Source organism: Salvia splendens, chromosome 3 (assembly GCF_004379255.2).
Source record: "Salvia splendens isolate huo1 chromosome 3, SspV2, whole genome shotgun sequence".
Taxonomy (NCBI): domain Eukaryota; kingdom Viridiplantae; phylum Streptophyta; class Magnoliopsida; order Lamiales; family Lamiaceae; genus Salvia; species Salvia splendens.
Genome location: NC_056034.1, coordinates 14674788 through 14701834, shown reverse-complemented (window position 1 = coordinate 14701834; position 27047 = coordinate 14674788). Strand labels below are relative to the sequence as shown.

Here is a 27047-nt window from a genome sequence, read left to right as displayed (position 1 = left end):
ACATAAATTCCTTCATCACTCAAATCAATGTTAAATCCAAAACAATTCCACATAAATTCCTTCATCCATCTCGGAACCCTTGAAGAAAAACACACGCTCGAGGATCTTCGGAGCGGCGGAGGAGCCCTGGTCTGTCCGTACAGCATCGTCGCTGGTCTCAATAGAGGGTTGCCCGTATTAAGCCATAAACCTGGCTCGTTTGATGATACGACCTTGAGATCTCTCAGCGACGTGTAATTTGATTGTGGTGATTGTGCAACTTCGTCTTCGAAAGTTCGATTTCTCGAGTTGAACATCGGGCTTTCCACGACATTTTTTTATGATTTTAATTATGATAGTTGAATATTTTATATAACTACCAAGAATATCTATAAGGAAATATTGTTACGAATTACGATTGGAAGAGGATTGAGAATCCAAGTCATATTTGCATAAGATTGAATAATCTATAAGGAAAGTTTTTTCTTAGTTTTATGTACTCATATTCAAATAATCTATAAGGAAAGTTTTTTCTTTGTTTATATACTTGATGATGTCGCGAATTTTTGATGGGAATAAATGCAAGTAATAAACGATCACAACACGGAAAATTACGTGGTTCGATTTACTGAGGTAAATCTACGTCCACGGGAAGAAGAGAGGGCAAATTTGTATTGCTTGGTCTCGCTTACAGATTACAATACTGATTTGCTATAAGATTCAGGATCTAGAGAGCTTAACCCTCGTCTATCTGATCTAAGTTCTATTTATACATTCGAACTAAGATCGTGGTTTGCAGCCCTGGTAGTGGGGTTGATAACTGCTTAATACCACTAAATAGATCGTGGGTGTAATGGAGGTCGTGGAGATCCTGCATGGGTCCACTATCTCCTTGTTCGGTCGAATACTGAGACCGAACTGCTGGACTTTGCCGATCAGCTTTTGCCGATCTGAGAGTTGAGCTCGATTGGTCGGCTTTTACCGAGCTATAGGCTGTGACCGAACTCTTTGGTTGTGCCGAACTGATACTACCGAGCTATAGGCTGTGACCGAACTCTTTGGTTGTGCCGAACTGATACTCTTTCTTGGGTTTTGGGCTGATGGGCCGTCACTGCTATTGGACTCGCAATTAGGGTTTAGTTGTTTAGTTCGTATCCCATCAATACTCATATTCGAATACCTTATATCTTCAATAATAGAGTTTGCAACTTTTAGCTAAAAGACATAGGTTGAAATAATTGTTACCAATTAAGTAGTAGTAGTATAATATTTTTAACAAAATATTGTATTTATCTTATATTTTGATAGATATCATGAGTTACATAGGATTGGCACAAGATATATACTCCGTCCATTCCCTTAAATAAAAACTCTTTCCTTTTTTTCTCTTTCCTAAAAATATAAACTCTTCATTTTAGGAAATAGCTCCCCACATTCCACTAATACTAATTTCACTACTTTTTTTCTTCATCTTTCTTAATTTACTAATTTCTTCTCTTCCTTTCTCTTAAGTACTTTATTAATTTTTCATTAAAACTGGTATCATTTCAAAAGTTTTTATTTTTAGGGAATGGAAGGAGTATAAATATATATGGTAGGATAAATAACTCATATATGGAGTTATATGATAAAACCATTTTGCATTATAATTATTATTTTTCTATGGCACAATAACACATAAACAGTCTAATAAAACGAAATAATTTGCAATTAATTGTTGGCAATTGAAACATAAAATGAACATAAAAAATATCCCACATCGGTGTACACAAAGAGCTTAATCCACTATATAAGTCTCATGGGCCTCTCCTTCTATCACCAATTGGTTTTAGGATGGAACCCATGGATTTCTATCATGGTATCAGAGCGGGTCACCGATTGTGGGCTAAAATTGACTGACCCAGCAGTATAACTGGGCTGAAACCAAAAAAATGACTGACCCAGCAGTATAACTGGGCTGAAAATTTGGGCCAGTGGTCCAACCGATCGGAAAAAAATTGGGCTGATTGTCCAATCGATCATAAAAAAAGTCCAACCCCTCCAAGATTCACCTTGAAGGGTTTGAGGGAGGGTGTTGGCAATTGAAACATAAAATGAACATAAAAAATATCCCATATCGGTGTACACAAAGAGCTTAATCCACTATATAAGTCTCATGGGCTTCTCCTTCTATCACCAATTGGTTTTAGGATGGAACCCATGGATTTCTATCATTAATAAAATTGAGACATCAAGAAATTCATTTGGTTTTTGGAAGGTGCCTTTTTCTTGAATGGTTGATAAAAATTAGAGTATGGGAAGGTGCCAATTGGTTCGTAGCTGTTAGAAGTTAACCATGCATCATCTTTGTATAGCCGTCGGATATCGAATGAGGAGATAGATGGCTGAAGATGAGCTAAAGAATGGTTAGTTTGTTGAAGGTTGTTGGGAAGTTATCAACCAACATTCGGTTATGAAGTTGGAACGTGAAGGAGCTGAGGTCGAGAGGATCAAAGCGCGCTGCGTAGCCCAGTATATAAATAATACGCAGAGATCACAACACACACTTCATGCGTGAGAATTCAAGAGAGTATCATCTTCTTCACTTGATTAGCTTTTCGGTTGTAAAGTGAGATTAGAGGTGTTGAGAGTGTTAGATACTTGTGTTCTTGAGTTGTAATCTTCCACCACTTATTCATCAATAAAGAGTGAAACACAATCTTGCCCGTGGACGTAGGTTTGTCAAAATCGAACCACGTAAAATCGCGTTGCATTGTTCTTCTTGTTCTTGATCAAACGTGCTCCAACTTATAACAAGTGGCGCCGTCTGTGGGAATCGATTGGATCGCGTTTTCTTGATCTCTCTTTTTCCCTCGATTGGAGCTCTCTTCGTTCGAATCGCCCTCTGCATCGACCAATTGAAGCGGGTTGCTGAGTCTGGAAAAATGAGCTCAGTAAGGCTCGACATGGAGAAATTCTCAGGGAAGAATGACTTCGGGTTGTGGCGTATTAAGATGCGCGCTATGCTCATCCAACAGGGTCTGGGTGATGTGATCAAGGACGGAGCGGATAAGGAGGAGCAAGCCGCGGACGCCGATGAAAAGGCGGTGTTGAAGCGGCAAGAGATGATGGATAAAGCTCATAGTGTTCTCATCCTTTCGTTGGCCGATAATGTGCTTCGAGAGGTGTCAAAGGAGACCACCGCAGCTGGGGTATGGGCGAGACTTGGGTCCTTGTACATGACCAAGTCATTGGCAAACCGGCTGTACATGAAGCAGAGACTGTATTCCTTCAAATTTGTGGAGAATAGATCCATCGTTGAGCAGCTGGAGGAATTCAACAAATCCGTGGATGATTTGGAGAATATCGATGTTAAGTTGGAAGATGAGGACAAGGCCATCATCTTGTTGAGCGCCTTGCCGAAAAGTTTTGATCATCGTAGGGATGTTATGCTCTATGGCAGGGAAAGGACTATCACACTTGAAGAAGTCCAATGTGCTATGAAGTCCAAGGAGCTTAGAAAGGCAAGCTCAACTCAAGATTCTTCATCCAGTCAGTCTTTAAACATAAAGGCACACAACAAGGGAAAAAAGAAGAAGCCCTATCAAATGAATAAGGGTCCATATCAGAAGCAAGCCGATGCACCTGCAAAAGAAACAAGAAGTTGCCACTACTGCAAGAAACCTGGCCATATTAAAAAGGATTGCTATTCTTGGAAGAAGAAGCAAGGTGAAGACAAGACTGCCCAGAATCAAGCTGACTTAGCCGCAGAAAATGAGGAAGCACATGTAATGAATGTGATGGAGTCAGGAATTGAGAAGTCTTGGATAATGGACTCGGGTTGCAGCTTTCACATTTGTTCCAACAAAGAGTGGTTCGAAAATCTTGCAGATGCAGATGGCTCAGTGATATTGGGGAACGATCAAGTGTGCTATGTAAAGGGAATTGGGGATATCAGACTCAAGACAGAAGGTGGAGCCATCAAGATCCTCACCCAAGTCAGGTATATCCCTGATATTAAGAGAAACCTCATATCATTAGGTATGCTTGAATCAAAAGGATACATGTTTAGCTCTAAGAATGGATGCATGACTGTGTCAAAAGATGGAATAATTTTGATGATTGCTGAGAGAAGAAAGAGCCTCTACTACCTTCTTGCTGAGACTGTTATTGGATCTTTAAATGTTGTTGTTAAATCTGACCTTGTATTGTGGCATAAAAGAATGGGCCATATTGGCGTATCTGGATTGATGCAACTGGTTAAGAAAGGAGTTATAGTAGCTGATGAATCAAGTGCACCGCATGATTGTGAATATTGCATTCTGGGAAAAAGCAAGAAGCAGCCGGCCATATTGGATTATGCCCACTCAGATCTCTGGGCCCTGCACAGACATGTACCATGGGTGGAGGGAAGTATTTCTTGTCCATCATTGATGACTTTTCAAGGAAGGTGTGGGTCTACATTCTAAAAGAAAAGTCACAAGCTTATGAGAAATTCAGAGATTGGTGCCAAGAAATGAAGCTAAGGCAGGGAAGTTTTCTCAAGATTTTGAGGACAGATAATGGGTTGGAATTCTTGTCTACTGAGTTCGAGTTATATTGCAAGGAAAGAGGCATTCAAAGGCATAGAACTGTACCAGCCAACCCATAGTAGAATGGTGTGGCTGAGAGGATGAATAGGTCACTTCTTGAGAAGGTAAGATGCGTGTTATTTTCATCTGGACTGCCCAAAGCTTTCTGGGGTGAAGCAGTCACCACTGCAGCAACTCTGATCAACAATTCACCATCATCTGCCATAGGGAATGAGATTCCTAATGTGAGGTGGTATGGAAGGGATACAAGTTACAGCAAGATAAGAGTTTTTGGGTGTAGAGCATATGCTCATTGCAAGCAAGGAAAATTGGATCCAAGAGCTTTGAAGTGTGTGATGATAGGGTATCAGCCCGGGGTAAAAGGCTATAGGCTTTGGTGCACTGAGAATGGGAATCAAAAAGTTATCATCAGCAGGGGCGTGGTGTTTGATGAGTCCAACATGACATATCTGAAAGGTGATCAGCAAGCTGATGGCAGCTAGCAGCAGTCAGTGATTCTTGAGGATACTGATCTAGGTGGAGCTGAGACCTCCACAGCAGCTGAGGAAAGGAGTGTTCAGAGTGAGCATTCGACCCCAAATGATGTGACTGGAGCTGAGCAGCATGAGACTCAACAAGGCAGCAACAGCCAATATATGCTGGCCAGAGACAAAGCCAGGAGGGAAGTGAGAAAGCCATCAAGATTCAATGACTATGAGATGAGTTTTTTTGCTTTATGTGTTGTTGAAGTCATAGAGCACTCAGAACCAGCAAGATACTCAGAAGCTATGAAAAGCAGAACAAAGAAATGTGGGTCAGAGCCATGAAGGAAGAGATTGACTCTCTATTAAATAATTGGACATGGATTTTGGTCAAGAATCCTAGTATCCAGAAGCTGATCAGCTGCAAGTGGATCTTCAAGAGCAAGATTGAAGTGGGGAAGGTAGAGAGCATCAGATATAAAGCTAGGCTCGTAGCTAGAGGTTTCACTTAAGAAGAAGGGGTGGACTTCAATGAGGTGTTCTCCCCGGTAGTCAAGCATACATCCATTCGGATCCTACTGGCCTTAGTTGCAAGATATGATTGTGAACTACATCAACTGGATGTTAAAACAGCCTTCCTTCATGGAGATTTGGAGGAAACCATCTATATGAGGCAGCCGGAGGGTTTTGCAGTGAAGAGCAATGAGGATATGGTTTACCTGCTGAAGAAAAGCCTTTATGGGTTGAAACAAAGTAGTAGGCAGTGGTACATCAAGTTTGATGAACACATTTCCACCATGGGTTTTAGAAAATCACACTTTGACAGTTGTGTGTACATCAAGGAAAGTAAGGGAGTTGTTGTGGCTTTCCTTCTCTTGTATGTGGATGATATGCTAGTAGCTGCTCCTAGCATTGATGAAGTCTCTGGAAATGAAGTTCGAGATCAAAGATTTGGGGGAGGCAAGAAGGATACTCGGGATGGATATATTCAGAGATAGAAAACAAAGGGAGCTCAAATTGGCTCAGACTGATTATGTTGAGAAGCTGCTGGTGAGATTTCAGATAAATGAATCAAAGTCAGTGAGCACTCCTCTTGCCAACCATTTCAAGCTAAGCATGGAACAAAGGCCGAGTTCGGATGAAGAAAGGATGGAGATGAGTAAAATCCCATATGCGAACATCATACGGAGTGTCATGTACACAATGCTGTGCACAAGACCAGATTTGGCCCAAGCCATAAGTGTGACTAGTCGATTCATGGCAGATCATGGAAGAGATCACTGGGTTGCACTCAAATGGCTGCTGAGGTACGTCAAGGGTGCTTCAAAATTTGGACTGGTTTACAAGTCAGAGAATGTTCATCAAGGTGGAGCCCTCGTAGGCTTTTGTGATTCAGATTATGCATCAAATAGAGACAATCGAAGGTCCCAAACTGGTTATGTTTTTAACTTGTATGGTACTGCTATAAGCTGGAAGTCGGGACTTCAACATGTAGTAGCTCTCTCAACGACGGAGGCTGAATACATTGCAATTACAGAAGCGGTAAAGGAAGCCAAGTGGTTGAAAGGAATTCTGGAAGACTTTAGTGAGAAGCAGGAGGCTGTGGACATATATTGTGACAGTAGTAGTGCGTTATCACTTGCAAAGCACCAAGTTTTCCATGAGAGGAGCAAACACATTGATGTGAGGATGCATTTTGTGAGAGACGAAGTCAAGAAAGGAGAAGTGAGGATGGTGAAAGTTTCAACCGATCACAATGTTGCGGACATGCTGACCAAGCCATTGCTAGCTGAGAAGTTCAGATATTGTCTCAGGCTGGTGGGTCTCCAAGAATGATTCAGACAGAGATTTGGCAAGGTTCACAAAGTTGATGACATGATTAAGGTGGAGATTGTTAGAAGTTAACCATGCATCATCTTTGCATAGCCGTTGGATATCGAAGGAGGAGATGGATGGCTGAAGATGAGCTAAAGAATGGTTAGTTTGTTGAAGGTTGTTGGGAAGTTATCAACCAACATTCGGTTATGAAGTTGGAACGTGAAGGAGCTGAGGTCGAGAGGATCAAAGCGCGCTGCGTAGCCCAGTATATAAACAATACGCAGAGATCACAACACACACTTCATGCGTGAGAATTCAAGAGAGTATCATCCTCTTCACTTGATTAGCTTTTCGGTTGTAAAGTGAGATTAGAGGTGTTGAGAGTGTTAGATACTTGTGTTCTTGAGTTGTAATCTTCCACCACTTATTCATCAATAAAGAGTGAAACACAATATTGCCCGTGGACGTAGGTTTGTCAAAACCGAACCACGTAAAATCGTGTTGCATTGTTCTTCTTGTTCTTGATCAAACGAGCTTCAACTTATAACAGTAGCAATATTATTTATTTTATGTTATGTTATTTTTTTATAGAAAAACGACGCCGTAAAAGTTACGGTTTTTTATTGGGTCGATTATTTGTTTAAATCACGGCCCGCTTAAGTTTATTGTTAGTTGTTGGGCCGTAATTTATTTGAATTAAAATTTCATCACATAGTTATGGTTTTATAGGGTAGTGATAAAATTTAATCATACATTGTACAAACTCCAAACTTTTCAACACAGTGTCCACACAACGTCAACATAATGTCAACACAGTGTAAAATTTCAAAATTTTGATGTCAACACAATGTTAATACAATGTCAACACAATATCAACACAATGTCAACACGGTGTCAACCATTGACACTGTGTTGATATTTTCTGTTGCTGATATTTGGTAATCTATTGACATTTTTTAACGGTCCAGATCATAGTTTGAAATTTGTACAATAGAGTTTGCATTTGACTACATTCCTGGTTTTATAATTATGAAATCTGAAAATATAGTTTTGGGGTAAATTATTTTTGTTAAAATATGCGAAAATGTCTACAAAGATTTTCAATCGTGGTGAGCAATGACCCATGATTGTGACTCCTCTATTCGGCCTTTGATGCATTATTTAGGGTTGGGTCGATACGGTATATTGTATCAAAAATTTTGTATCGTTATCGTATCAAAAATATTGATATGAAAGAATTTCATATTTTTACCATATCGAAAGTTTCGGTATATCGAATTTCGGTATACCAAAATTTCGGTAGGGATAATATCTATACCGTTACCGTATTGAAATTTCGGCATATCGTACCGAACTTTGGTACAATATAACGAAATTTTATTTTATTTCGAATACGTGTATGCCGAAAAATATAATTTCAAAACTGAAAAATAAAACCAAAAATAATATAATTTCAACACAATGGAATAAACATTGTTCACATCTCCAAAAATAAAACTAAAAAAGAGAGTTGCCTAAGATAGAGGAAGTTAGAATCGTCACTTTTTACTGCCAGAACCATGCACTTATGTGCATTCGTGTAATCTCTTTTGGAATTATATAGAAGACTATATATCTGCCAGGAAAAAGAACACGTGGGGTTCGCCTGCACAAATGAAAAATTAAATTTAAAATAATCGACAAAGTGATAATGTCAATGATGGTAGGGGACTAAGGGGAGAGCAAAATCAGAGAGGTCAACATTTAATCACTGCTTGACGAGCTAAAACAACATCAAACAATCATAAGTATAGCTCTTACAAAAAAAAAATATACGAAATACCATATATGGCTAGGGGATTCATTTAAGATGGATTCAACAACCTCCAAACCTTGTTCACATTGTTTTCTATCAAAACAATCCTACAAAAAGAAAACATAAAGCATTATTGTCAACAAGCAAGACAAGCTCTTGGACATGCGGCAATTTTGAGAGTGATCAACACTTACGAGCACGTCATCAAATAGCTTGGCCACTTTTTCATTACCACCAGAGCTCATTTCTAACAAGCACAAAAAAAGCCGTACAAGAGCACGAGGTTAGTCAGAGAGAAAAAGTGAGGAGGAGTTTGGCGGGTCACAAAATGACCATCTTCCGTGCAAAAGCCAAAATTGGGCGCAATTTTTGCAATTTTCAATGAACTCAGGACATAACAGAATCCTATCCTGGACATAATGAATGGACTCCAGGACGAATAAACAATTAAATGAATAAAACTATATGAAATAAAAATATAGCGCTAACCTCAATATGCCCCGGAGGCAAGAATGTAAAATCGCATAACAATGGAAAAAATAATGCATAAATCATTTCAGAAAACAAGGTGTTCACATAAAGAGAGCGACAATGCCCCAGAATGTATAATCATATAACAAGGGAAAAAATAATGCATAAATCACTTCAGAAAACAAGGTGTTAACAGAAAGAGAGCGACATGTATATACGCACATTACATGTAGACTGTATAAACTAGTTAATCATAGGGAAAGTAAGAAATTGAGAAGATTATGAATACCAGCAGAATGTTGAATAAACTAAAATTCAGGAACACTGAAAATTAAAAACCGAGGCACACCAAAAGGTATTGAGCCTAGAAAACTATGATCCCACCAGCTTCAGACCTGCAAGTCAATGTCAATGTAACTATTGCACGTACTAATTTAATGAATGCCTTCAAATTTAGGCGAAGATTTGCACACCTAGCGTCCTCCGCCGTAGCAGCTTATCGGAATCAATCGACAACGATTTTAGCTAGCTGTAAGTTTAAGTATCGACCTCGATTTGAGGTCTTTAATATGGACCTTTGAGTAACTACTTACACTAATTAATTTGCCCAAATTATTGTACCACATTTTAATTTAGGAATAATTGTTGCCTGCAGATTTTTGGTCGGCCCAATTATGTTTGAAACAACAGTATAAAATCATATTTTCCAATTACAGTTGTTCTACAATAACCAAAATAAAAAAATATGATAAAATCAAATATGACGTATCGACAAAATATCTTTATCTTAGTTTACTCTTTTTCAAAATTTGCAATTTACAAACCGACAGAAGACATTCAAAATCAGTTGAAGAAATTTTTTTATGTGTTACTAAATTTTGAAACTTTGAAAATGAGATGTCTATGTGCTCTGTATAACTGTATTACTCATTGATAAATTTACTTTATTAAGTTCACCATGGCTATGTTGCTAGAGCATCCTTAACCCCGGCCCGGAATCAGGCCCCAAGTCTCCTCCACGTCATCATTCCCCTAAATTTCAGTCCCAGGCCACAACTGCTCTAACCCTGCAGGCCCCAACCCGGCCCGCAACTAATAAATGACACTATTCACAACTTCAACCTATTTTATTCGTAAATGCAATACCTCGAACAATTAAAATCGGTAAAATAAATTGTTCATTCGAAAAAAGAAATTACAAATCCTAGAAAAAAATTTTACAAATCCTAGAAAAAAAATTACAAGTCCTAGAAAAAAAAAATACAAATCCTAGCAAAACTACTTCTTCATTTGGGCACGAAGATAGGCGATCATCTCATGGTGCAATTCGAGATCGAACTCCAACATTGTCGAGGTATTCCTCGATGTCAACTCCGTCAGCTGGCTCATCCGCCAGGTAATACTCATCTCCGACATAGAGTCGGCGATCTTGTCCAGAGACTGATTGGGCGGCGGTGGCGGCATAGCGAAGTAGCTCGCAGTTGCCTTCCCCTTCGCTTTCCTCTTTGCCGTCTTTGTTCCCATCGGACGGCTTTGAGTGCTAGGGGATGTGAGGAAGACGTTGTCGTCTGTCACGTTGAGGTCGATCGCCGGACCTCCTTCGCTCGAAGAGTAGTGTCCGGCGGTGGAAACTTTGGTTCTCTTCAGCGCCCCACTTGCCGCCGGTTCTGCCCCACTGGTGTACTTCAGGCTCTTATCGACAAGCTTCCAAACGTCGAAGTACTTGAAGTGCTTCTTCACTTCAGAAAAGAAATCCTCCTTGGCCTTCTCCATGAGGTCCAGCTCGCTGTGCCCGCTCGGCTACATCCGGACTACGTTAGTCCACTTGCCATTCCACTTGTTCACATCCTTCTGGACCCGACCCCAATGCTTGCGTAGCTTCAAGTAGCTACACTCGAACGACCCTTTTGGTCGACCAGCGTTGTACTTCTCCGCAATCCGCTCCCAGAATGCTTTGTCGTTGTGTTGGTTGCCGACGATAGGATCCTCGGAGACATCGACGAAGTTCTTGGCCAGCCACAATGTTTCATGCGGACTATACTTCTTCGACCCATATCATCCGCAACCTTGGCCTTGCCCTTCCCTACAGCGGGCTCCATATCACTGATTTCGTACTCATCAGTGCTAACTGGCGATGTTATTTCCATGTTGGTAGGCGTAGGCGTTGCATTAGGGCTCGGCGACGGCGGGACGTACCAGTTGTTGGCGTTGACAAATTCGTCCATTTGTCGTTGATCGCTATTAAACCAATCCATAGAAGCCGAAAATATTGTAATGTAAGAGGATTGAAATTGAGAAAGTGCGGAAAAAATAGTGCCAAAATGGAGTATATATAGGCAATAAAAAAAACGAAATTGTTGGGGACTTGCGGCCCGGCCCGGAAGGCATCCAACGTCGGGCCAGGACTCATCGCGTGCGGCCCGTCGCGATGCAACTCCATGCAGGCCGGACCCCGGGAAGGTCCCTGGCCGCGACTGAGTCCTCGGGACCGGCCTGGGCCGTAACTTCGTCATCTCCAGCGCGCGAGGCCGCGGGCCGGGACCCAGGTGCGGTCCGGCCCGTGGCGTTAAGGATGCTCTTAGACATATCTTGACATCTGTTTTCTTTGTTACTGTCAAACTCCCTCTCCGCCCAATAAAGTTTATCACTTATTTTTATTTTTGCCCGTAATATAAAATATGTTGCTCCCTCCGTTCCGCAATAGAAGTCTTATTTAGTTATAGCACGGATTTTAAGAAATGTAAAAAATGAGAGTGGAGTATGAGTCCCACGTGTATATATATATATATATATATATATATATGGTCTTGTTAGGTTGAGATTTTTTAGCTTAATTGAGAATTGAGATGCATTTTCAGCCACTCATTTTGAAATGTCAACTGCAAGTAGATTATGTCAACTAAGGGGTATTATCGTCATTTCATTTCAATAGCCAGAATATCAAATGTCAACAACTCGTATTAAAATGTCAACAACTAAAAAAAATTTAATTTTTTTAATTTTTTTAATTTTTTTAATTTTTTTTATTTTTTTTTAAATTTTTTTTAAATTTTCGCGCGATATCAACTACTGAGACATTATGTCAACTACGATGTGTAGTCTGCACATCAAATGTCAATAGCTCTGCACATCAAATGTCAACAGCTTATAATTGACATTATATATGTGTAGTTGACATGAATTGTATATGTAGTTGACATTATATGTGTGTAGTTGACATTACATGTGTGTAGTTGACATGAATTGTATATGTAGTTGACAAAAATAAAAAAATAAATAAAATAAATAAAAAAATAAAAAATCGAAAAAAAAATAATTTTTTTTAAAAAAATAAAAAAAATATTTATTAAATAAAATATATGATGAAATTACAAATATGCCCTTTCACAATTAATTAATGTAAAAATATTTTCCATGTGGCAAATTCTGGACCACTCATTTAATAAAAATGAGTGGCTTATAATGCATCTCAATTCTCAATTAGGCTAAAAAATCTCAATTGATCACAACCCTATATATATATATATATATATATATATATATATATATTAGTTTTATAATAAAATGTGAGTGAAATAAGTTGGTGGAATGTGGAGTCTACTTACCATTTATACTCAATGTGAAATACTATGACTCTTATTGTGGGACGGATCGAAATGACAAAATATGACTCTTATTATGGGACACGAAGGGAATATCTGGAGTAATATTTTTACTATTTTTAATAGAGCACTCTATATTCCATTACTGTATTTTCACTTATATTTTATTCATATATATATATATATATATATGGTTGTGATCAATTGAGATTTTTTAGCCTAATTGAGAATTGAGATATATTATCAGCCACTCATTTTGATTAAATGAGTGGTCCAGAATTTTCCACATGGAAAATATTTTTAGATTAATTAATTATGAAATGACAGAATGGTAATTTCATGGTACATTTTATTCAATAAATACTTTTTTTTTAAAAAATTAAATTTTTTAAAATTTTTTTTGTCAACTACATACATATAATGTCGACTATAAATTGTTGACATTTGATGTGCAAGCTATTGACATTTGATGTGCAGGCTATTGACGATAATACCCCCGAGTTGACATAATCTACTTGCAGTTGACATTTCAAAAATGTTGTGGATGAGTGACTGAAAATGCATCTCAATTCTCAATTAAGCTAAAAAATCTCAACCTAACAGGACCCTATATATATAAGACCTATATTTCACTATTGTTTTTACTTCCTTCCCGTTATATTTCTTAAATTTTGTATCGAATCATAGGCTAACATATATGCAAAGGATAGGGGTCATTGAAACCCCGCAATTATTTCAATATTAACTATTCTCACATTTCAGTAACTCACGCCACTCACATTCTATTATAAAACTATTATAAAAACTTTTCCAACCCACATTTTTTTATATTTCTTAAAACTCGTGCTCACACCAAATGTGTGGGACGAAGAGAGTATAATTTAATTATTTTATACAACTATTATTATTTTTAGTATATTATAAATTTATAATTAATTTAAAAATATGAATTATACATAATAATAATAATGATAAATAACTAGAATTATAATTGTAATAATTATATTATTTTATCATTATAATTAATTATGATTATGTCAATTAGTTAATTAGTTCACTATTTTTTTTGCAAGTTTAACTTTTTCTATTGATCGTCATTGCCTATATAAGGGTTATTTGTTGTTTATCTGTATATGTGTTTTAGTTAAGTGCAATTATAATTTTTAAGAAATACTCTATGTATTATTTACACCCTCTATTCCATTAGAATGTCCACAATAGTGGAACATCCACGCTTCAGTCACAAAAAAAACTTATTCGTCTTGTCATCACAGTCATGCATCAACCACATAAAACTTGTCCGGCCACGTCACAATTACGCCATAGCCCACAACCATGCCTCACATTTTTTAATTGTTGGTATATTTTAATTGGATTAAAATAAAATTAATTGGACAAAATAAATAGAATGAAAAAAATGAATTGAGAATAAATATTTTATAGATAAAAATTAAAAAATAAAATTTTCTAAAAGAAAATACCGCTGCGCGGCTCGCAATAGACCGTCAGGGCACCGCCGTCTCGCCCGCCGCCCTCCACACGCCTCCGCCGGATACTCGGTTGTCCCCCATACGTCTCGGCTCCCCTACAGCTTGCAAATAGATCGTCGCGGCTGCGCCGCGCAACACGCCTGCCGCCGCCGCGGGTCTATTGTGGTTACTCTTAGTATTGAAACATTTCTTTTGAGCATGGAGATTAAAAAATACATATTTAATAAGTTTGGTGAGGTGAGAATAAAATAAAAGAGATAAAAAAATAAAATAAGAGAAAGAATAAAGTAACAAAGAGAAGTATGTTATATTTATAAAAAAAATGAAATGATACAAAAAGAATATGACCAAATAAATAATATTATCTTTCAGTATTTATGTATATTAAATTTAATATTATATTTTTTACTTAGTGTTTAAATAAAAAAATAAAATTCAAAATTTTAATAGAAGTAAATGGATTCATATTCGTAGGATTACTTTTGCTAAGAAGAATTTTTGGAATACTAAAGAATGATTAAAACTAGAAATTTCAAGTAAAGAAAAGAAACCCTCCACCACGTATATCTTGTTTCTCTAGCAGACATACTACAATTCATACACACAAAATTGCATATTGGTATGTCGCATTACTATAATTTATACTCCTATCTTCTAAAATTAGGAAAATCAAAATTGGTTACCTCAAATGGATCCCAATACTGAAATTTTGTTACAGCATTCATATTTCCACCGCCGCGCCTCCGACTGAAAAGCTGCTATCACCCAAATCAATTAAACACTGAGCAGTTACATATGTGGTGATGAACATGAACATTCAATTATGCATCAATTTCTCCATTCCCAAATCTTCCGTGCAATCCGCCCCCAACATTTAACTGCCAAATCAAACTTCTCCTCATTTTCTGACCATGCTCTCGACGATTCCATCTCGAATAAAGTGCTCGCCCTCATCAACTCTGAACGCCCCATCGAACCCGCTCTCGCCGAGCTATCTCCGTCGCTCAATCGTCAAGTCGTCATTTCAGTCCTCCAATCTCAGGCCCGATTGAAGAAGGAACCACTGATCAGCTTCCGATTCTTCATCTGGGCTTCTGATACGCCGCACTTGCGAAGTAACTTCTCGAATAAACTGATGGTTGGCATGCTTTTGAGCAGCGGGAATGCGAATTCGTTGGATTCGTGCTGGGGCCTTCTTGATGAGTTGAGGAATGAGAAGATGAGCATTTCAGCAGATGCCTTTGCGGTCTTGATTTTGGGTTATTGGAGACTGAAAAACGTGGAGAAAGCGGTGGATGCATTCGGTAGGATGAAGGATTATGATTGTAAGCCGAATTTATTTGCTTGCAATGTTATTCTTCATGTTTTGGTTAAGGAAAATACGATAGTATTAGCAATGGCTGTTTATAACATGATGATTAAGTTGAATATTGATATGGGATGCGATACGTTCAACGTTTTGATTGATGGGCTGTGCAAGAATGGGATGACTGAGGCTGCCCTCAATCTGTTTGAAGAAATGACTAACAGAGGGATTCTGCCAAATAGGATAACATACACAGTGGTAATATCAGGGCTGTGCAAAACAAAGCGGACCAGTGATGCATATAATCTGTTTAACGAGATGGTGAGTAGTGGATGCGAACCTGATTCTGCTACATACAACACTTTGATTGATGGTTTCTGCAAGCAAGGCCTGATCGATGAGGCCTGCGTGCTCTTGAAATCATTTCAAGACGACAAGTATGATGTTGGGATAAAGGGGTTTAGCTGTCTGATTGATGGGTTGGTGAAAGCCAACAGGTTTAGTGAGGCAGAGGTGTTGTTTCAGAAAGTTCTTCAGGTAGGGTTAGAGCCCGACATTGTCTTGTACACTATCATGATGCGTGGATTGAGTGATGCTGGAAGGATGAATGATGCAGTTAGTATGTTGAGGGATATGCTAGGGAGAGGCATAGTTCCTGACACTCAATGTTATAATGTGTTGATCAAGGGGTTCTGCGACTTAGGGTTGTTAGATGATGCTGAATCTCTCAAGCTAGAGATTTCTCGGAACAATCAGATCCCTAACATGTACACTTTCACGATTCTTATCCGAGCTTTCTGCAGAAACAGTCTGCTGGTAGAGGCTCAGCAGATTTTTAATAGCATGGAGAAGCTAGGATGTTCTCCATCTGTTGTGACGTTCAATGCCCTGATTGACGGGTTGTGCAAGGCAGGGAAGCTCGAGGAAGCGCAGCTAATGCTGTATAAAATGGAAGTTGGGAGGAGCCCGTCATTATTTCTTCGCCTCTCTCAAGGTGCTGATCGCATCCTTGATACTGCAAGCCTACAGAAGAAAGTTGAAGATATGATGGAGTCTGGGTTGGTTTTGAAAGCTTACAAGCTTCTGAAGAAGCTTGCTGCCAGCGGGGTCGTCCCAAATGTGGAGACGTACAACACTTTGATCTACGGCATGTGCAGCGCGGGGCACATCAATATTGCTCTTAAGCTCTTGGAGGAGCTCCAGCTCAAGGGCTTGTTCCCGACATATGCAACACTCATGTATGCGCTCCTAAAGGTTGATAGAGATAGTGATGCGTATAAGCTCTTTGAACAGATGAATGCAAATGGATGCAAACCTAGCTCGTCCGTGTACAAAACATTCATGAGCTGGTCTAGCAAGAGGAAGCAGATGTCTGTCACCATTAGTTTCTGGTTAAAGTACTTGAAGAGCCGAGCTGGTGTGAAGGACGAAGTATTACAATCAGTTAAAGAATGTTTTGAGAAGGATGAATTTGAGCAAGCTGTGAGAAGCTTACTTGAGATGGACATCAAGTTGGCAGATTTTGATTCAACATTATATGACATTTGGCTGACCGGACTTTGCCTAGCTAAACAAGCAGAGGAGGCTCAGAAGGCGTTTGACGTTCTTGAGGAGTTCAACGTGCCCGTTTCTCCCCCTTCGTGTGTGCTGGTGATTCGCGCTCTATGCTTCAAAGGAGAACTCAATAAAGCAGTCGATGTCTTTCTCTACACCCTGCAGAAAGGCTACAGACTGAGACCACAGCTCTGTAACAGTTTAGTCGGGGCGCTTCTCAAATCTAAGGATAAAGTGATAGTTGCTTTGGAGCTTCTTGACAGAATGAAATCTGGTGGTTATGATCTGAACTCTCATCTTTATCCAAGAACAAAATCTCTTTTGCCCCACATTTATAGTTTGCTGAAAGTGGACAATGCAGCAGCTACGTAGTTTTATTGTACAATTTGAATCATTCTGATAGATTTGGTGTTAGTTTCTTCTCTTAACTTTACAAATTTTGGGTAATGGAGGCTGACAGATATGTTTTAAATGCTGAGAAAATGATAGGAGTGATCGGCAATTCCACATCTCATTTTTGTAGCTCTGTATCTAACATTCCCTCATTGTGTTGTATGAAATAAGGGCAGAGATTGTTTTTTGACACTTGAGAATTCTCGGTGCAAGTGCTACATATTTGGTTGTCGGACTAACACAAAAGGATAACCTTAAGGCTCCCATTTCATAGCTATTGAGAATGGATTAAGTCAGATGATTCTACCATTTCATAGTAACTTTTCCTTTTCCTGCTGCTTCTAAAATTCAAAATTGTTTATTTTCCATGATTTGTGTACATATAGAAAAGTAAATAGTAGAAACAAAATATGGCACTGTTGACAAAAAAGGTGGATAAAATAAAATCATGTATTATAGTTAACGGTAACAACATAAAAACTATGTAACGAGAGTGAGACGTATATCTATATATATCTATACCTAACCTTTTTTTCTCAACTACAGCCTACAGCCCCCCATTAAAATGCTGCAGAAGCAAATGCTCTAAACAAAGCCTCAACAAAACCCTAGATGTCATAGCTCTCTCACCTACATAGCCCTCGTCCGAGAATTTTCTCTATCAACCCATCGCAGATTTTCGCCTGTCAACCCATTTTCTGTGCTTCCTGTTGTTCTACCCAAGGCTGATTTTGCCCGTTCCCCCTCTCCGAGCACAGTTGATCCTCAGTTCTTTCTTGCTGATTTTTTGTGTTTTGGATTCCTAGAAGCAGCAGCATGGAGGTTGCGTTCATTGCTCTTAAAGGCTGACCTCCCTTTCTGCTTCTTCTCTCCACCGGAGGACTTCCCCGTGAAGCGTTTTGCATCACCACCTTGAGGTCTGTTTGACTCGCCTTTTCTGAAATTGGTGCGATCAGAGTGCCCAGTGCTCTGTGAGGAATTTCCAGTGTTCTTTTGGTTGTCCCTTTTCTTCCAAGGTCGTCCAGTGTATCCTTCTTCCTTGGACGAGATGGCAGATTCATCTCGTTTCCTTTTCTCCTGCCTGGAAAAATAGGTAGTTTTATTATCTCAAGAATCGTAATGGGAGCAGAATTTCTGACCAATAAAAATGTTAAGGTTTGAAGATGAAGGAAGAATCGAACCCCTTAAGAGACTTATCAGAAGGTTCCGGCCTTGTCTTGCCATGACGATTCTGCAGCAAATATATAACATAATTAAGTGTGCGGCGCAAGGCAACGAAAGAATGTTTCTGAAATAACAAGAAATAGGGAACATTTTTGGCTTCGGACAACAGCAATTTATTCGTAAACTAAAATACTAAAAGCACTGTTGGGAAAAGACTCGTTCATGTGGAAGGAGGAGGTACCTCTACAACACCCTGCACAAAGTCCTTGTATTTTTCAGGTGCAAGGGCCTTCACATTGGCACAACCACACTTCCTCATCAAAATCTCCAAGATCACAATTATCTGCAAGAAATAAAAGCAAGTATTACAACAGCATCTCTCAACAGAAAACAGCAGCAGTTCAACTAGTCAGCATATACCAATATTTTGCTACAACTGTTCAAGCAACTAACGTTCGAGTAAAGGCCAATATTCACAAACCTTTTCTTTGAAATGATAGCGCGAGACAGATGACCAACGAAGAATTCCATCCATGATTTCAGAAAGAGAATGGTGCAGATCATTTTGAGTAAGCGATGAAACTAACACCTTTACGAAGCCTAAAACAGCCTGTTCAATTTAGATCGAGCATTCATTATCAAAGAAAATAACTGAATAGTTTATGTTGATGTCTTGAGTCAGGGAAAACTCACTTTTATAACCTCAATTGCTTTGCTATGTAACAATTCCATAACCGAGGGGAAAATATCAGGCATTGTAACACAGATATCGGGATCACTATAAACTAAAACCGAGAGTGCAGATACCACTCCACTCTTTATATGAGGAGAAGAACCTGAAAGATACCCTGTAATCTGCACATAGCAACATCAAATTAGAAGTAGAGCCTATTTTTCCCAATTTGTGATTACCCAATAACTTTGCTTCACATGGGAGTCCACAAAACAATTCAATATATAAAAACTATTCGTAATAGTATATCACAGTTCAAGCTTGTATGGCTTTCTTCCCAGACGTAAATCCCAGTATATAGCTATAATAAGTATGGACAATTTTACCATCATAATCGGCAATGGGTTTTTGTAGTTGATAGAATCATAGAAATTCAAGATCGATGGTAACATGACTGGAGCATAAGTTATGAGAAAGTAAGGATAGAAATCAAATATATAGTACTCTCTCCATCCCTGAAAAGTATGAACATTTGGTTTGGCATGAGTTTTAATGTATAATTGGTAGAGAGAGAGGGGGTAGTGTAAGCAATGTTAGTGGAGAGTGGGCTCCACATCATTAGTAGTGTTGTGTAATGGTATAAGTAGTAAATAAAATGAAGTGTATGGGTAACGTGTTTAAAAATTCCAAAAATTAAAGTTCATACTTCTCAGGGACGGACTAATTAGGAAATACTCCCTCCGTCCCAAGATATTAGACTCGTATACCATTTTGGGGTGTCCCAACATACTTGAGCCATTTCTATTTATGGTAAAAATTTACTTTATTACCAACTCCACTTACACCACTAAACAACACCTCCTAAATTCTTGTGCCAAAAGAAATGAGTCTAATATCTTGGGACGGAGGGAGTAGTTCATATTTTTCAGGGACGGAGGGAGTAGTATATGATAAGGTTGCACGCACCATAGTTATAAGTTTGTGATAGAGCTCTTTTGAAGAAGAATCAGCTGAACTTCTCAACTTGGAACTTAATCCATGTAAAGCATCATAAGCTGCCTTTCTGCCTTCTTCCCTGGACTGAGCATTATAAACTTATGCTTAGACGCTTAGTTTAAGAAATATAGCAGCAAGGAAAAGGTAAGACAGTTAATAGAAACTCAAAAGTAAAAACATTCAAATAATCCCATACTAACACAAAGAAACACAAATGAGTCAAAAAGGCAGTATATATACACAGAATTCGGTAGTTTCAATGCATAGGCTTGCTTTGCATGGACTGTCCTCATTGGGCATGCAGACTTTGCAGCCTTTAACTTGCAGACTCAATGGAACATTCCTAGACATACCTAAATAGCTTATCATATTCCTTTCCGTATGAAAGTTTGCCACTCATGCTAAAATAACACATAAATACTTCCAAAACTTCCTTATCCACCCCTCTTCTCTGGTTTTGAAGCTTTTAAAGATAGCATAAAAGGTAAAACTGAGATACTTAAGAGGGAAATAGAACAGCAACATGTGAAAGCTTGATTGCAATACCAGACATGAATTTTGTACTTCAATATTTGATGTTTCCTAAGTTCCAGTTCCATGAAAGAAATGCTTTAAACAAATCTTAAGCAATCTTAGAAATCTGATCATAGGGATTAGAGAATAAAACATCAAATAGCTCTTACATCTTTTAACATGAGAATGATCTCATTCAGGATAAGGAATGCCTTTGTATTCTCCTCATCCGGGTTTTTCTGCAGAGTAGGAGTACATCTTATATATCAAGTTTCAATCTAAAAGGAACCCCGAATAATAAATGGATCAGTAGATCCACTGTATAGAATATAATAACTGCAAAATAGCTAGCCTACCGATAATGCATGAATTAGCAAGGTCTGCAAACAGGCAAAACGGCTTTTAACCAATTCAATGTTTTCTGAAGGCTTCATTCCAGCCAACAAATCCATCACCACATCAAATTCTGTAGAGCAGAATGAAGAATGTTTCTGCACAGAGGATGGTATAAGAATAATTCAATAACTGTTTCTTTAAAAAATATACAGTAATAGTATAACAACAAACCTCAAGAATTTTGCTGAGAGTTTGATATGCTTCCATCTGACTGACCACATCACTTGCCTAAAATCCAAAAAATTCTTGTCATAATAGCATATCAAATAAATGTAGATAATACAAGTAAAAAGGACTCAACTAACCTGCAGATAATGCTTAATAAGAGAAAATAGTATATTAACTAGATCAGCATCACATCCCTCAACTATGCAAGATGCAAGGTCCAGTATTAAACACCTACAAAAAAATAGACAGATCGACATCAACATACAAAACATTAGATTCAATATCTTCATTCCCAGACACGTAGACATGGGAAAGTCAAACCAGGAACAAGGACGAGAAGTTGAATAGCATATCCATAATCTTTCACAGTAAGATAAATTCTTTATTTTGTTATCACCTCTCCACATCAGTACCACCAGCACTCTCTTTTTCTTTGGATGTAACATCAGCAATGATTTCTAATTTTCCATGTTCACCAGCATCATCCAGTAGCTTTAACTTCTTAAGTGAAGCAATAAATATCTCTTTGGTTACCGAAGAATCACATATGGATACCAAGCAGCTGATTGCTCCCTAAAAGTCATTAAAGAATGAATGAATTACTAGTCAGATACCACTAGAAACTTCTCAAGATCAGCATCAGAAACAGGAACCAGGAGAAAAGAGACATATACAATACATGCACATCAACCGTAGTAGTTAAGAAATCATATCCACTGATAGGCAAAGTCAACCTGTAGATGTTCCCGAGTCTCTGGAATGCACTCAAATAGCACATCAACTAAAGGCAGAAGCAACTCTTTGGCGCCCAAAGACAAGGCCTTAATATTCTTGTTCGCCATCTTTTTGGAGTAGACATGCCTTATTTCATAATCTATTGCAGCGTCAACACTTCCTGAATTGTGAACATCAGTCAACTGTGCAGACCCAACATTATCAGAGGCAAGCACTCTTCTATTTTCATTTACTAGTCCCTACAACAAAAATAATCAGTTAAAACATAAAGATTAAAATTGGCGAGCAGAGTGTTGGAATATCAGAACTGTACCTGCAAACTGATGGCAATATTCTCGATCATAAATGAGTCCTTCTTGAGAAAGGGGATTAAGAGTTCAGAAAGTGAGGGAAAACTCTGATATGTATCAATAGGCCAGTGGCAAAACACAGGCAACAAACCCCAACACCCATGGGCATAAGCCTGCAGATCTTGGCCAATTACTGGATTTTTAACTGTAAAGGAGCAGAAATTCAAATTCAAGAGATCAAAGGGAAAACCCCAATTTATAAGGATTCATTATTTACCAAGCTATATAGATTAAAGACAGAATGACAAAAAAATTGAAGGAAAAGGTTTACATCCGCAGACAAATCAAAACAAAGATAAATCTGTATACGAGACATTACTTTCTAAATTATGAAGCCAAACAATTCAAAAGAATTTTCACAAAAGGAGCAATGAATGCTACAACATTAGACATGCAGATCAACTATATACTTAATTGTGCCATTGTTGGGATCAAGAGGCACATGCTATGATGGATGTATGTTGGAGTCTCAATACAATTGTTGGTTTATCTTATGCAACTCGTGTGTTGAGTTCTTGAAAAAGAATTAAGAAAAAGGATGCTCAGTAACCATAACTAACACCACATGTGACAAGTATTTAGGGCAGAGATATTATTAGAATCTTCAGAAATACATATGCTTTATATTAAACGAAAAATTGGCAAGTAGATTCACATGTTATTATGCATCAGACTACTTTATTAGAGAATAAGAAAAACTTTAGGTTCTCTTTGCAATATACCTTTATTAGATCCCTTCTCAAAGGATTCAGCCAGAGGTATGATGTGCTCTATAAAGAATTGTAGTGATGATCCAACAATATTTTTCTTTAAAATTGGTATCAGCCAAATATTTGAACAGGAAAAATCTTTTGTATTGAGGGAAATTGGTATAAGAGAGAGTAATATTTCTGGTCCCATGGCAACAACAGCAGAGCCGATGCAGTCTTCGAGCTGCACAAATGAAGAAAATATGAAAAGCAGAACTGAAACAGCCAAACTAGACTATGAAAGAATGAAATCAACTTGATAGCTACAAAAGAACATGCAAGCACTGCAAAGGAAAACCAAAACAAACCTCATGTACAGTCTTCCAAATAAATAGCGACCAAGTTACTTAAATAGTGATATCAATAACATAAAACAAATGTTTCTCCAGGTCCAAGTTCAAGGTCTAAATAAATCTTAATGTAACCAGATATAAAACTGTCAGATTTCCAAGACAAAAAAAAGAAATTGTTTCTGTCAAACTAGCAGGCTATAAAGAAAACTATAAGAAAAGGTAACCAATTCAAATGTCATACCACCAACCAAACTTGTGGCGCTATAATGCATACACCACATAGTTATATAAGCAAATATAAAAAAGGTATAAGTATAATTTCAGAAGGCACAACCAGCACATAACCAACTAGCATTGAGAACTTTCTGATTATAAACAAAAGTTTGTTGGAAAAGGAAGCTCACGTGTATAACTTCTGAAGTACTAACGGAAGTAGTATTCATCAAATCAGCGAGTTTAAGAAGTATAGGCCTCATAAAGATATCTGACATCTTACCTGGAGCACAAACATTTGAGGACTATTCAAATACAGGAAAAATTCATTATTCAAATACTATGTATGAGAAATTGAAGATTCAATATAAAGATTAGGATTTAATGGGTAGACCAAACAAAACTAATGACTGATCAAAAGTAACCAATACTTGGTGCAAATACAGTCAATAGAAATGTAAGTGATGCTGAGGAATTTATCTGTTGTCTCACTGCAAGCAAAATAACACACGGAAATGGAAAATTTCCAAAACTGTGTTTAAGGATAAAAAAATTCCTCTTCAATGATTATTTATAAGAACCAACTCGCACTTGAGGAAGCACATCACATTTATCTGGAGCTCGAACAAAGGCCAATTTTTACAGGTTCTATTGGATACAACCAAGTGATTTATCTAACACCCTAAAGTTTTTACACCGTGGATCAGCTGTAAATAAATAGACAAAGTAATCTAAAAATAAAAAACTATAGAATACATCAAAGTGATAATATTTTCTATGTTGAAACTCAGATACTTACCAAGTTTAAGGAACAGAGAAGAAACTACAGATAATAAGTGTTTATTTAGAATTGGAGATGAAGAACACAGCAAATTGTAGAATTTGGTGCATCCAACTCGTACTGATTTAAACTCTGCACTTTGAGTTGTATCATCCCCCTTTTCTTTGCTTTCCATTGTTAGGAAGCGTTTTCCAACAATATGCTGATCCATCAGTTCTCTGAGAATGAGGGAAGCCTGTAAAGCCACATTATCTCTAGGGGAAGATAACAGACCTGATAGGAATGTTTAAAAAGTCATCTTCAAGAATATGTTCAAACAGAACAATAACCATTCACATATATACTGATTATTATTTCATCAGTACAAATATCAGTCAGAACTTAGAACTTCCATGATCTTGCAATATAAAGCGGCTCTAATTGTTTGGGACATCACCAAGAAGATAGAAGGAAATACCCGAAAGGGCATCCTCTATCTCTTTGGCTCAGTACACAGGAATCTAAAGCTAAGTAACTTGTCAAGTGTCAACTAATTAATCATAAACCTGGAACTCCTCTCCATTTCACTTGGTAAACATAAAAATGCTCTACTATCATTTACGGGGTAGAAAAATTGTAACTTGACAATTATGTTCCTTGCATTTATCAACCACAACTTTCCTTCTGGATCAAGAATCCAAGATATATATGATATATCTATCACAAATGTCTTGAGAAAATTAGCACAGAATATACCTAACTCATATATTCACAGGGAACTCGAGCATCAGTAAAAGATAACATCAAACCTACCTGCTAAAGCTTCAACCAACATAGGGAAAACGGACTCCCATTGATCTATATCACCATTATGAAGTCTTCCTAGAACAGTTTTTGACAAATTTGCAGCAAACAACACGCTCTCAGCTGGGTTCTTTTCACCCAGAGCTATGTAAGAGGTCAATAGCCTAAAGATGTCTTCAGCATTCGAGATTATAACTTTAGTTTCTGAAGTTTCAAATATAGCCGCCATGACATCGAAGACGTGCCTTGCCGCTACCATGGATTGGGAACTCGGGATCTTCAACAATATTGAAAGCACCTTCTCGCGGACCTTGGGTGAGAGATCTGGAATAACATGCTTCATTATGTTCAGTAAATGAAGAACTTCTTGGTGCTCAGACCTCGATATTAACTCATGCCTGTTTCCATCAACTATTTTTGAATTGCTAGTTTCTGAAGCCAATGGCATGTGACGTTTGAGCAACGAGTAAATTGAATTACTCGCCTTCTTGGAGATAGAAGAGTGCTCCAACAACTTGAAAACTTTCAAGAGACAATCCTGAGCAGATTTCCTTACCTGAAACCAAGATCAAAGATATAATAGAGAAAACACATTTCCTTCCTAGCTTTTATTGCATTATATACTGCGCGAAACTTTCTACACTGTACATAAACGCCATTCATACTAACCTTAGGCCGCTTATCAATCGAGAACCTCAAAAGCCACTCGAACCCTAGCCCAACCGATCCCCACTCCTTCAAATTGCAGAATTCCGCAACCAAAACACCCACACACTTCACAACAGCCCTGAGACCAGAAGTTCCCAATTTACCACCACTCTCCTCAACTAATGTCACCAATACCTCCACGGCCTCGTGCGCTTTCTCCGGTTTTATTTCGCCTTTACCGACCAAAGGAAGCACGATTGATATGAAAGAGGTGACCGCACCGAGAGCATCGGCGTCTAAGTTCTCATAATTGGAGAGAGAAGTGATTGCGGCAGCGAAGTATGATATCGGGGTAAGGGGCATAGAAGCTGACTGAATGATGGAGCGGGTGGCGGCAGCGGTGGCGCAGAGGTGGCGGTGCTGCGCAGCTGAGGAGCGGGCGTAGCGGGTTAGAAGCTGTTGGCATATGTCAGCCTCCGCAACGAATGACTGTGGTGCTTCAAGGGCGTCGTCCTCCATTACGGCGGCGGAACCACGTAAATTGAGTTGAGCTGAGGCAACTGCCTGAGAAAAAATGGGTTAGGGTTTATTAGAGTTTTTCAGATCCGTGGGGCACTCTACTATTAGGCCATCCACAATAGGAATAGCCCAGTCATAGCCCAGCCACTGCCACATCAGAGCCACTGCCACATCAGCAGCACTAAGAGCATCCACTGTAGGCGGATGCTCTCAATCGCCCCGCCCCCTTTTTTTGTCCACAGCCCCACTTTTTTGTCCATAGCCCCAATTTTTTCCTCCACTGCCTCACTATAGGCGGACACTTCCAATAGCCCCAAAATTTTATAACCAATTTTTATTTTAATTTTAATTCAATTATAATAAGTAATTAAATTTATCAGACTATACGTAATTATAAAAAACGGGTATAAGTGAAGAAATTAAAATTAAACACCACATTTTCGTTGTATTAAAGTGGGGGTAAAAGTATACAACGAAATATTATTCTATTAAACATCATAATAGTGTTCACACTGCACCGGCACCTCCCCTACGTGCCCAAACTTCTTCAACCAAATCGGCCTGGAGTGTGGTATGTGATGTGCTCCTGCGCATATCACTGAAATCGTACTCCACCTCTTCGATCA

The 27047-nt window shown here is 38.3% G+C and overlaps 2 protein-coding genes across 2 annotated transcripts; one reads left to right on the top strand and one right to left on the bottom strand.

The window, feature by feature from the left end:
* The first annotated feature begins 14856 nt into the window (after positions 1-14856).
* Positions 14857-17632, top strand: LOC121795164 (pentatricopeptide repeat-containing protein At1g79540-like). Its single transcript, XM_042193617.1, has one exon. The coding sequence runs from the start codon at positions 15011-15013 to the stop codon at positions 17417-17419; it is 2409 nt and encodes an 802-aa protein (XP_042049551.1). The 5' UTR covers positions 14857-15010; the 3' UTR covers positions 17420-17632.
* A 240-nt stretch (positions 17633-17872) lies between these two features.
* LOC121795163 (RRP12-like protein) lies at positions 17873-26471 on the bottom strand. Its single transcript, XM_042193616.1, has 18 exons — positions 25924-26471; positions 25264-25810; positions 24490-24744; positions 23882-23973; positions 23158-23368; positions 22399-22580; positions 22085-22324; positions 21748-21923; positions 21488-21581; positions 21354-21410; positions 21143-21277; positions 20957-21025; positions 20244-20357; positions 19298-19459; positions 19086-19214; positions 18846-18947; positions 18622-18671; positions 17873-18521 (listed from the first exon to the last, which is right to left on the bottom strand). The coding sequence occupies exons 1-18, from the start codon at positions 26419-26421 to the stop codon at positions 18206-18208; spliced, it is 3429 nt and encodes a 1142-aa protein (XP_042049550.1). The 5' UTR covers positions 26422-26471; the 3' UTR covers positions 17873-18205.
* Between the last annotated feature and the right edge of the window lie 576 nt (positions 26472-27047).

Bases quoted from the DNA above. Each gene is read 5' to 3' on its own strand.
- LOC121795164 (XM_042193617.1), top strand. From the start codon at position 15,011: ATGCATCAATTTCTCCATTCCCAAATCTTCCGTGCAATCCGCCCCCAA.
- LOC121795163 (XM_042193616.1), bottom strand. From the start codon at position 26,421: ATGGAGGACGACGCCCTTGAAGCACCACAGTCATTCGTTGCGGAGGCT. The intron at 18,948-19,085 runs GTTTGTGAATAT...TATTTCTTGCAG, and splicing joins GCTATCATTTCAAAGAAAAG to ATAATTGTGATCTTGGAGAT. The intron at 18,522-18,621 runs GTTCGATTCTTC...CTATTTTTCCAG, and splicing joins TCTGATAAGTCTCTTAAGGG to GCAGGAGAAAAGGAAACGAG.